The sequence below is a fragment of the Lipotes vexillifer genome, unplaced genomic scaffold, assembly GCF_000442215.2.
Source record: "Lipotes vexillifer unplaced genomic scaffold, Lipotes_vexillifer_v1.1 scaffold624, whole genome shotgun sequence".
NCBI lineage: Eukaryota > Metazoa > Chordata > Mammalia > Artiodactyla > Lipotidae > Lipotes > Lipotes vexillifer.
The window spans coordinates 59818-71725 of record NW_006771007.1 but is presented as its reverse complement, the minus strand read 5'-3'; the positions used below and the strand labels follow the sequence as shown (position 1 = coordinate 71725).

The 11908-nt window shown below is 44.5% G+C and overlaps 1 protein-coding gene across 1 annotated transcript in view; it reads right to left on the bottom strand.

The window, feature by feature from the left end:
* Positions 1 to 6849: 6849 nt before the first annotated feature.
* Positions 6850 to 11908, bottom strand: part of ITIH6 (inter-alpha-trypsin inhibitor heavy chain family member 6) — a 41651-nt gene continuing 36592 nt past the window's right edge. Inside the window, 4 exon segments of the mRNA XM_007446472.1 lie at positions 6850 to 7063; positions 8323 to 8634; positions 8636 to 8687; positions 9669 to 9782. Of these exon segments, the coding sequence (XP_007446534.1) occupies positions 6850 to 7063; positions 8323 to 8634; positions 8636 to 8687; positions 9669 to 9782 (692 nt within the window).

Below are 11908 nucleotides of genomic sequence, written 5' to 3'. Positions count from 1 at the left end.
AAAGCCAGAATTTGAACCTAGGTAGACTAGTACCCCCTCCATGGCTTTAACTACTACGTTAAAAAAAAAAAATAAAAATATATATATATATATATATATATATATATATATATATATATATATATATTTATGCATATGTATATACATACACACACATATTCATAACTCAGCCATAAAAAAGAATGTAATTCTGTCATTTGCAATATTGTGGATGGATGGACCTAGAGAATATTAGGCTAAGCGAAATAACTGGCAGAGAATGACAAATACTATATGATATCACTTATATGTGGAATGTAAAAAATAATACAAATGAATGTATATAGTGAAACAGAAACAGACTCATAGATATAGAAAACAAACTAGTGGTTACCAGTGCGGAGAGGGAATTGGGGAGGGGCAAGTTAGGGGTATGGGATTAAGAGATACAAACTACCATGTATAAAATAGATAAGCAACAAGGTATATTGTACAGAACAAGGAATTATAGCCATTATTTTGTAATAACTTCTAATGGAGTATAATCTATAAAAATATTAAATCACTATGTTGTATATCTGAAACTAATATAATATATTTAATGAAATATTAAAATATTCAATTAAGAAAAAGGAGTGTGAATGTGCACCAAGGATAGAGTTTTGTGTTTGTGTATTCCCACCCACTTACACCTCAGAAAGGCATTCTCTTCTCCCCTCTCCTCTCCTCCCATCCTATCAGACCAAGCTCCTCAAGTCTGGCTTCAAACATCATCCCTTGCCCTAGGCTGTGCTGGTTCTACTGGCCCTGGAAGAAAACTCACATTTCTCATCCACACTCCCTCTTTCCACTTCACTCGTTTTACCCTGCCATCCACTCTCCTCACTAGAGCACTCTCATGCTTACCCCTGTCACAAGGCTCAGTATTAGACCACTCCCTCTCCTAGTCTCTCCTTTTCTCCTCTTTGTCAATGGTAAAGCAATGGTAAAAGTCCTACAAGGCCTGGCATCAAGAACACCTTCAGATCCTTTGTGTCCCATTCCTATGTCTCCCACTGTTTGTGTATCCCAGTGTCTTTGTGTCTCAACCTTTGAGTGTCACAGTGTTTGTGTATATCCCAGCGACACTGTGTTCAAATGTTTTAGTTTCTGTGTGTCCTAATGTCTTTATGCCCTGGTGTCTCTGTGTTCCAGTGTTTTTATGTCCTAATGACTATATGTCATAGCTTTTCTCTATCCCCAAGTGTCTGTGTCTTGGGGTCAGTGTTTGAATATCCCAGCACTGTGTTTCCCACTGTTGGTATTTACCCTTATGTGTAAATGCCAGTGTCTCTGTGCCCCAGTGTCTGTACATGTCCCAATGACTATATTGAACAGTGATGTTATCTTAACATCTGTGTATATCTCAGAATCTTTGTGTTTCCAGTTTCAATATGTCCCAGTGGCTGTATATCTCAATGTCTGTGTTTCCTAGGGTCTGTGAGTTGCAGGGTCCGGGTATGTTCCAATGACTGCTTGTCCTAGTCTCTGGGTCCCAGTGTGTGTGTCCCAGGTCTCTGTGTTACAATGTCTTTGTGTGTCCCATTGACCAAGTGTGCCTGTGTTTCTGTGTACCAGTCAGTGGTTCTTTTTTTTTTTTTTTTTTAAATCAGCATTCATTCATTTATTCATTCATTCATGAATATTTATCAAATACATGGGGAATGTATTGGGTGTAATTATACAGAGTGTATGAAGAAGATTTGTATCCTCACCTTCATGGAGCTCACAGAGGTATAAATAAAATACTATATGCAGTGACACACAGTGATGCCCATTCTGATAGCTCATCTGAGGATAAGAGCATAGCCATAATGCAGGTGTGCAGCTGCAAAGTGAGAAAATATTATGTATTGATAACACAGAGTGCCTGGGTCAGAGGGGAAAAGCTCACAAGACAACAGATAAGAATGCCTATGTGCTTGCTAGTTGATAAACCTCAGCTGTGTCCTATGTGTGCAACATCTACTAAGATGCTCAGCAAAACTGTTATTAAATACTGATAGGAGAAATGAGTCTCATAAGGGAAATCCCTAACATCACTGGAATTTTTAAGTCTCTTCTACCTACTTGTTTCCTTTCCTTTCAAATAAACCATGCTTCCTGGTGATCTCTGGGAGGGTGATAATGCCATACAATACTGTAGAAAGGCAGAAGAGAAAAACTGATACTGACAAGACAGTGGTTCTTATTGTCAGTATGTACTAACTCCTGTTTTCCAGTGTCATGCATCCTATGTTCCAATGTTGTATATTTCCTGATGACAGTATACCCCAGTGTTTATGAGCCTTACTTTCTGTGTGTTCCCATATTTGTATGCCTCAGTGTTTGTGTATCCCGATGCTTGTGTTTCCTGGTGTCTGTGCTTCATAGAAACTGTGAATGTCCCAGTGTTGGTGTGTCCCAATGTCTGTGTACCTTGTGTGTGTGCACCAATATCTATGTGTTCCAGTGCCTGTATATCCCAGAGTCTGAGTATCCTAGTGACTATGCACCAGTATCTACATTCCCAGTGTCTGAGTGTCTCAATGAATATATATCCCCATGTCACTGTATATCAAAGTTTCTATGTGTCTCAAGTTCTATGTGTCTCTGTCTATGTACCACAATGTCTATGTATACCAATTTCTCTATCTCTGTAAATAAGTGCATTAGTGTCCATGTGCCCCCCAGTGTCTGTGTGTCATACTGTCAGCATGTTGGTTGTATAGCTCAGTTTCAGTGTTTCTGTGTGCCTCAGTTTCTATCCCAGTCTGTGTGCCCTAGTGTTTTCATACTAGTGTCTCTGTGTTTTAATATCTGTGGAAAGAGTGTCTGTACGTCCCAGTGTCAGTGTATCCCCATGTCTGTAAGTTCCAGTGTCTATGTGTCCTAGAGTCTATGCAAGTCCCAATGGACTGTATATTCTATTGTCTGTCAATGTCTGTATGTCCCAGTGTTTGTGTGTTCCAAAGTGACTGTGTGTTCCAGAGTAAGCATGTTGCAGTGTGTCTATGTATTTCAGTGTTTTGTGTGCCTTAGTGTCTGTACCCCAGTTTCTGTGTGTTTGAGTCTGCATATCCCAGTGTCTACATGTTTCAGTGACTGTGTCCCTATGTCAGCATGTCGTATTCTGTCTGAGTTTCAGTGTTTGTGTGCCTTAGGGACTATATCACACTGTCTGTATGTCCTAGTGTTTGCATGTCCTTGAATCTGTAGGTTTAAGTGTTTGCTACTGTATATGCCAGTATCGGTATGTTTTCTGGTGTCTGTATGTCCTAGTTTCTGAGGACCCCAATGTTTGTATGTTCCAGTGTGTACCACAACATCTCTATGTGTCAGTGTTTGTGTGTCTCAGGGTCTGTAAGTCCCAGTGGTTGTTTGTCTCAGTGTCTGTGTACCTTGTTTCCCAGTGCCTAGGTGCCCTAGTGACTGTATCCCCATGTTTCTGTACATCCAAGTGTCTATGTGTTTCAGGGGCTGTGTCCCAGTGTCTGTACACCCAAGTATCTGTGTGTCTCAATGTTTATGTATCCCAGTGTCTATGTACCTCAATGTCTATAAGTCCCTGTTTCTGTCTACTGACTGTGCAACAGTCTGTGTGTCAAAATGACTGTGTGTCACAGTGTATATATAACTCCCAGTATCTGTAGATCACAGCCTTTCTGTACTCTAATGCTTGGGTGTCCCAATATCTGTTTATGTCCTAACAACTGTATGTTCTAGTGTCTGTGTGTCTTGATGTCTGTGAGTGTTCTGGTATCTGTGTTCCTCAATTTTTATATGTCCCATGGTTTGTGTACCCCAGTGACTGTTTCCATGTTGCATATGTCTCTTAGTTTCAGTGTTTTTGTGTACTTCAGTACCTGTAGCCCAGTGTTTATGTGTCACAACATCTGTTTGATCCAGTTCTGTGGTGGTTCTATGGTGGTTCTGTGTCTCTATGTGCCTCAATAACTGTATGTCCCAGGATGTGTCCCAGTTTCTGTGTGTTCCAATGTCAGTGTGCCTCAGTGTATGTATATTCCAGTGTTTGCTTGTTCCACTGTTTGTGAGGTAAAGTGTCTGTGTGTCTCAGTGTTTTTATATGTCCTTATGTCTGTGTGCCTCAATATCTATATTCTATTGTCCATGTGTTCCAGTCTCAGCATGCTCCTGTGTGTCTCTGAGTTTCAGTTTTTGTGTGCTTCAGTCTCTATACCCCAGTTTCCTTGTGTCCCAGTGTGTGTGTGTCCCAGGTTTTATGTGTCCCTGTTTGTGTATCCCTTTTTGTGTTCCTGAGTCTTTACATGTTCTTGAATCTTTTCACTTTTCTGAGTCTTTATTGTGTCCTTGAGTCATTGTTCATCCTTGAGTCTGCATGTTCCTGAGTTTTTGCATGTGATCTAGGATCTAGTGTCTGTTCATCTCCATGTCAGGGCACCCATGAGCCTCTGTGTTCCAGTATCTGTGTGTTCCTATCTTTGTGCATCCCCAAGTTTTGCATATCCCTGAACTTTTGTGATCCAGCGTAAGTGTGTCCTGGAGTCTCTATATTCCTGTCTGGGTGTCTCTCTCTGAGCCTCTGTGTTCTAGTGTCTATATTAATGAATCTGCACATGCCTCCTTCCATGTGCTCTTGTTTGGCGAGTCTCTGTATCTCTGGGGCTTGGCTCTCCATGTCTGTGATTTTGTATTTATCCTACTTCTCCATTTATTTTCGCCAGCTTTTGCCAATGTTTCTGTATTATTTTCTTGATGTTGCTGTGTCTTAAGTTGCTCTGTGCCTCAGTGCCTCTCTTTCTTAGTCCATTGACCTTTTTCTCTAGATTCCCATGACTGTGTTCTTGTTTCTATGGGTCTGTTTGTCAGGGTGTCTCTCTGTGTCTGTTCCTCTTTTCATCTTGCTCTGTCCTTGGTATGCTTTTGATCTGACTCATCACGTCTGTGTCCCTGTCTCTGTTTGTGTCTGGTGTCTGGATCCATGTCTTTTTATTTTTGACCCACTATTTATGTGTCCTTGGGTCTGATTCACTGTCCCCATCCTTTCATCTGTGGCCTTGGTTGCCTTTTTGTGTGTCTCTATTTCTGGGTAACCCAGGTGTATCTTGATTCTGTGTCTTTGCCCATTTGCTTATGTTCTGTTTCTCTGTGTCTAGGTTTCTTAATTCCTATCTTGATCCTTCCAGAAGTGTGCCTGTGTTTTTGTCCCTATGTCTAGCCTGTATCCATATGATTGTGTTTGTGAGTTCACATCCCCATGTCTACTTGTTCTAAGATTTCTGTCTCTGAATTCCTGTGTCCCTGTCATTGTGTCACAATGTCTCCATTATTCCTGGGCCTCTATTTTGTCTTTCCTTATGTCTCTGTTACCTGCTCTGAAACTTATCTCTTTGGTGGTGTTTGTCACTGTTGAGGTGTCTGCATCCCCATGTCTTTGTCGCTGGATCTCTAAATATATAAGTCTATGCTCCTGTCTCACTCTTAGTGTGTTTCTGCATGTGCGTGTGTCCTTGGGTCTTTGTCACCAAGTCTGGATCTGTGTAACATCTCTGTTTCTATGTCCTTATAGGTCTCTGGTCTTGTATCTTTGTGTTCTCTTCTCATCCTCCACCCCATGTCTGCATGTCTTCATGTCTATGTGTTTCTACCTCTATGTCCTTGATATCTTGGACTGTGGTTTTGACCAATGTCCCCCTGGTTACTTCTGCGTCCCTGTGTGTCTTGACTCCTCTGCTCCTGTCTCTGGATCTCTGTGAATCTTTATCTTTTCATTTGTATGCTGTTATGTCTCAGTGTCTTCACATTAGTCATTGTGTGCCTGTCCCTGGGTGACCTCATTTTTGTCTCCCTGCCTCTTTGTTTGTGACAGGGACAGCACCTCAAAGTGGGGATACAGAAGCTCAGTAAGTGGGCATCTGTTTCTTTGTGTTTATGTCCCTGATACTGTCACTCTGGCTTCCTGCCCCCCTCTTTGTATGTCTACATGCCCTTATGTCTATTCTCTTTATTTTGAGATCCTTGTGTTTCCACATGTCTCTATCTATTTACCCATCCATGTCTGTGTCCTCGTTGCTGTCTTTCTGTGTGTGATTCTGTGCCTTTGATTGTGAGTATTATATGTGTATGTCTACTGCTGTGTCATGGGATCCTTTTTGGTTCATTCATTCAGCAAATATTTACTAAGCACCTACTATGTGCTAGGCCCTGGGGATACATAGATGATTCAGAAAAGGTCCTTGCCCTCAAAGAGCTCACAATCTAAGGGATCCAGACAAGTAAATAGATGATTACTACACAGTATGATAGGTAAGCTTGAATGGAATGTGGGGGTGGGCTATGGTAACAGGAGGGGACCACACTCAATCTATGGGAGGGGTCAGGGAAGGCCTCCTAGAGGAAGTGACAACTAAGACTTGAAGAATATGTAAAATTTACCTGCATGAAGCCAAGGAAGCGAGTCCCACATAGAAGGAAAAGCACACGCAAAGGCCCATTGGTGGGAGAGAGCATTGTTAGGGGAACTGTAAGAGCTTTAAATATGTCATGGGAGCCAGGGGTCATGAGCAGGACTGGTGCCTCAGTTTTTTGTTTTAAGGAAGTCACTTCTAAGGCTGCTGTGGAGTATGGACTGAAAAAAGTAGAGACTGGAGACAGTAAGGACTGTGAGGAGGCAGAAGTCCCTAAGTCTCTAGGTTCATAGATCTGCATGTCTTTGTGTGTGTGTTCTGGTATATGTGTCACTTAGTGCATGTGTTAGTGTGCATGTCCCTGTGTGTTTCCACGTCCTCGGGGCTTTGTTCCTGGCTCACCCTATGCCCTGGCCTCTGGGTCTCCAAAACTCAGGTCTCCTGCTCTGGGATTCAGGGGCCATCACAGGACATAGGCAATGTAGGGGTGGCCCAGCAGCCGCTGTACATGAGAGTGCTTCACCAGCCAGCAGGAAGCCCAGTGGGGTGACAGCCTTGGTGAGTCCTTCAGCAGCCTCTTGCCTAGGATCACAGGCACATCTGGGCCCTGGTGCCTCCTCAAGCTTGGCCCCATAGGCCCTGCCACCAGCTGGATGTCTTCATGCTGGAACTGTCCTGAGGGAGAGAGAGATGCAACACCAGTTAAGGCAGTGGTCTCAGTCCTACTGACAGCTCTGAGAGGATCCTAAAACAGGAAACCTAGAAGGAAAAGTGGGAGGGAGGAGGGGCAGCAAAGGCCTGGAGGAGGGAAGAGGCTGAGCATTGTGTGAAACGTGGAGGAGCCAGATGGGGCAGTAGTATGAAAGTAGAGAGCCAAGGTGGATGAGATGGCAGCAGAGGGGTTCAGTCCGGCTTGAAGGAGATGACAAGGCAGATTGGAGAAGTGAGGAAGTTCAGAGGAAGTAAAAATATCTGTCCAACCCACCATCACTGCCCAAACTCTTTGGCGTGTGCCTCTGCCTCAGGTTCTGCTAGTGTCTCCTGACCTACAGTCTGGCTTCCTGCAATCCCCCTTTACAGCAGCCTCCAGAGGGATCTTTGTAATACTCAGATCTGACTGTATCTTTCACCTGCTTATGCCTTTTCATGACTCCCATTGCCTTCAGGAAAAAGCCAAATTCCTCATGCTGGCATTCTTGTCTGATCACTCCAGCTCCATCTCCTCCAATCTCCATTCCTTTCCTCTACATGTTTGCTCAGCTTTACAGACTCAGTGTGGGTCTCTCTACTATAGGAGATCTTTCTTGAACTCCAAATCTGGGCAAGGTGCCTCACCCTGGGTTCCTCCAGCTCCCTGGACTGCTTTCTGTCTAGCACTGATAACTCCCTGGGATCACTATCCATGCCTGGGTCTGTATTTTATATATATATGTATGTGTGTGTGTATATATATATATATATTTATTTATTTATTTATTTATTTATTTGTTTGTTTGTTTATTTATTGCTGCATAGGGTCTTCGTTGCTGTGTGTGGGCTTTCTCTAGTTGTGGCAAGCGGGGGCTACTCTTCATTGTGGTTCATGGGCTTCTCATTGTGGTGGCTTCTCTTTGCTGTGGAGCATGGGCTCTAGGCGCACGGGCTTCAGTAGTTGTGGCACACAGGCTTAGTTGCTCTGTGGCATGTGTGATCTTTCCAGACCAGGGCTCGAACCCATGTCCCCTGAATTGGCAGGCGGATTAACCACTGTGCCCCCAGGGAAGTCCTGGTCTGTCTTATTCTTAGACCAGGAGCTCTCCAAGGGCACAGCTTGGCTCTGATTCCTCTTTGTGGTTTGAGGGTCAAGGTGCTGGGGGCTCATTGGCCTTTCACCCTGGCAGAGTCTCTCTTGGGACTGGTGCTCTCTGACCACTATCAGCCTCAGTAACACTTTTGCAGCAGGCCACGGGCCAAGGGGCTGAGACCTGAGCCATTGATCACATAGAGCCCCAGGTGGGGTAGTTGCGGGGTGCTGGCGTTCTGGTAGCGGTGCTGGAGGACTAGGAATTCAAGGTGGGGCCCAAGGCAGAGGATGAGGTGGGCTGCAGCAGCCACATGGAGCTCCAGCTGGGGCCTCTTCAGTAGGGCTGACTGGTCCCAGGACAGAAGCAAGGTACCCTCACCTTGCATGGATATGGAACTGCAGGTGATGGTGATAGTGTAGGCCTGGGATTTGTCTTTAGTAACTGTGATGGTCTGGAAGTAGGTACTTGTGCCCTGGCCTTGATGGTGCCACAAGCAGCTGTCCACGTACATGCAGCCCTGGAGGGAGAAGAATGCTTGCTGGGAGCACAGGCTTTCACATGGTCATTCACATAGTCACCCACAGCACAGGAGGGGTGAAGTCTCAGGGCCTGAAGTTCAGATGAAGTGGTGCAGATCTGTGGTTAGAGAGCTAGCTCCTGAGGAAAGTGCTTCTACCACAGCCCATCTATCTGCTCCTTCCTGTGCAGTGTATGAGCATGTATATATATGTGTGCATGCTTACCCCAGTGGGGCTCTTTGCATGTATGTGCTTGCCTCTGAGTGTGTAAATGTGTGTGTTTAGTTCTGTTCATATGAGTATCTCTGGACATATCAGTGCATCTGCGTATTTGGGGAAGGTGTTATGGTAGAGCATGTATTATTTTTGGTTGTATGTGTATATGTGTCTCTGGATATGTTGGTGTTATAAGTCTTGGTGAATAGTTTATGTTGTGTGTGTCTGGTTGTGTGTTTGTACATATTGTATAACTGGGGGTGTCAGTGTGCATGCATCTGGCTGTGTGTCATGGTATTTGTGTGCTTTGGTATGTTTTATATGTCTAGAGTAGCAGAGCATGTGTACCTATGTGTGTTGAATTCTTGTGTATTGGGATGAGTGAGGTTACCAGTGCATGTATGTGTGTCTGAGTGTGTTGATATATGTGTCATTGTGTATATCTGGGCATGTGTTGTGCATCTCTGTGTATCTGGATGCCTATTTGTATGTTATTATGTGTAGGTGTGGAAAGTGTCAAAATATATGTGCCTAGATGTGTATTTTTGTGAGTTTACTGTATTCCCTAGTGTGTGTGTATGTGTCTCTGTGAGTGTCTTGGTGTTAGAGTATATTTGTGTGTGTTTCCATGTGTCTGGGTATGTACTTGTGTGTTATTGCGGTGCCCTGCTATGTGTTTGTATTAACTCACAAATGTCTGGGGGTGTTGACATGTGTATATCTGGCTGTGGAGTTATATGAGGTAGAGTCTTTGGGGCTATCACCTGCCTTTGGGTCATCTATGAGATGTAGTAGGTCCCCTGGGCACCCATCTAGTGTGAAGCAGATCCTCTCTTTTGAGCATGGGATGTGGATCACAAAGTGGGTGTCCCCATCCACTGCAAGGCAGGAGGCACAACTCTGAAGTTATCATCCTAGAAGTGAGGCAGGAGGTAGATGGGTGCCCCAGGGTAAGCAATTGGAGATTCGTTCTCTGTGGACAGAAACTCCAAGATGAGCATAGCAGGACAATTGAGAGAGGAGGCTGGGCCCTGCTCAGATAGAAGATAAGAGACCATATATTTCTCATTCTCAAAGTCAAGGAGACCTTCCCAACTAAAAAGGCTCCTTGGAGGTCAAAAAGGGAGGGGGCATCACCCCATAGTAAGTGAGGTCAACTACCCATAGGCCTCTTGGGTGGCATCCATCTTGGCGCACACATTGGGAGGATCCTGAGATATACCAAATACGGACTCTGAACCAGGCAAATCAAAATGGTTGGCTAAAGGAAACCTGGAGGAAATGCCCCATATAAGTGATTTAAACTATCACGAGGGCGTGACTCTCTTTTTGAGTCAATCCCTGTGTCTATACACACGTACTGTACTCTTTTTCCTCCTAATAAATACTTTACTTGCTTCACTACTTTCCATCTTTGTGGGAATTCTTTTCTGCAAAGCTGAAGGGCAAAGCCTTGTCACTGACCACTGGTCTAGTGGCTAGGATTTGCTGCTCTTACCGCCACGACCTGACCTCAATCTCTGGCCAGAAACAGAAACCCTGCTTCAAACCACTGCAGGCTGAGGCACCCGAGATCATATTTGGTTCCAAAACCTGGGAATTCAGGCATTCAAGGTAAACAGTGGGTTTCACCCAGCTGCGGCTTGAAGCCCCTGACTTTCGCTCTTATTTTCTTTCTCACTCTCCACTTCACTTTCTTTTCAAGACCTGGAGGGCATAACCTCTGTCTGCTCACAGCGTTGTGGCTACCTCCAACAACATTGAGGGTGGCAGGCGGATTCCCCAGGCCGTGCAGATTCAAACAACACTTAGGTGACAGCTGATGCTATCCTTTGGGACATGGTGGAAATGTGATTTCCAGCTGAGAAGGAACCCAAGGGGTCTCTTTTTCTCTCTCTTGCTCTCTCTCTCTCATTGTTCTGTATGGAACCCTCCACTACGGTTTTCTTTCATAAATTACTTGCACAACAAGGTCTCTTTCTCACTTTGTATCTCCGTGCCCTTTTAGGGAAGGATTTCCTGGACATCATTCCTAAACTGCATCCCCACCACTGACAAACCCAGTGCTGCCTGTGTGAGACAAAATTGTCAGACCCTTCCCAGTTCTATCTTAGCTGCCAGACAGGGCAAAGGATTTTGGGTTCTTTTGCTGTCTAGTCTCTCACCTCACTCAACGCCCAGAAATTTACTATGAGAATTTCTCCATCTCCCGGCCCTGGAACCTTGAACCCTGTGGCATCTTCCATAACGCCCAACTCCAATTTCTCCAAGGGTTCCTCTTTGCATCTATGGGACCCCCTTCACTCCAGGTCTTGGCAGCCTACACACTGCTATGGACAGCCTATCTGGCTGGCCACTACCCAGAATCCTGAATTATAAACTTTGTAGATGCTCAGTCACGAGGAATACACCCCAGCATAGGAAGACTTATCACAGGACATAAGCTCTATAGACAAGGGACCCCTCCTAAGGAAAGTCCTGGCAACTGGTCTGCACTGGTTCAAAGGTCCTCCCCTGGCCATGTTGGGGGAGAAGGCTTGCACAAGTTACCATGGAAGACCAGAGACATCTGGTCAGAAATCGATGGGAGAGTAGAGGACACTTGAAACCTCATCAGGTTTGAAGAGAATTTGGGCTATGCCCTGAACCCCTTCAGGTTAAAGCCTCCTGATAAATGTTTCCAGAATGCCAGATTCCATTCTAGAAGCTCTTTCTTGTTCTCGCTTGCAAGTTACTCAATATAGGAGGATCCCCCTCCAAGCAAGAAGAGACACACACCTCTGGAGTGTATCCTTAAGAATTGGAAATTTTTTTTAAATAGAAGGGCTAAGAAAGGAAAAACTTAAGTTCTACTGTAACAGTGCCTGGCCTTTGTATAAGTTAGGGAATGGAGAAAAATGGCCTGAAAATGGGTCTCTAAATTACAATACCATTCTGCAATTGGATCTCTATTGCTGCAGGATGGGAAAGTGGACTGAGGTTCCCTATATTCAGGCTTTCATGG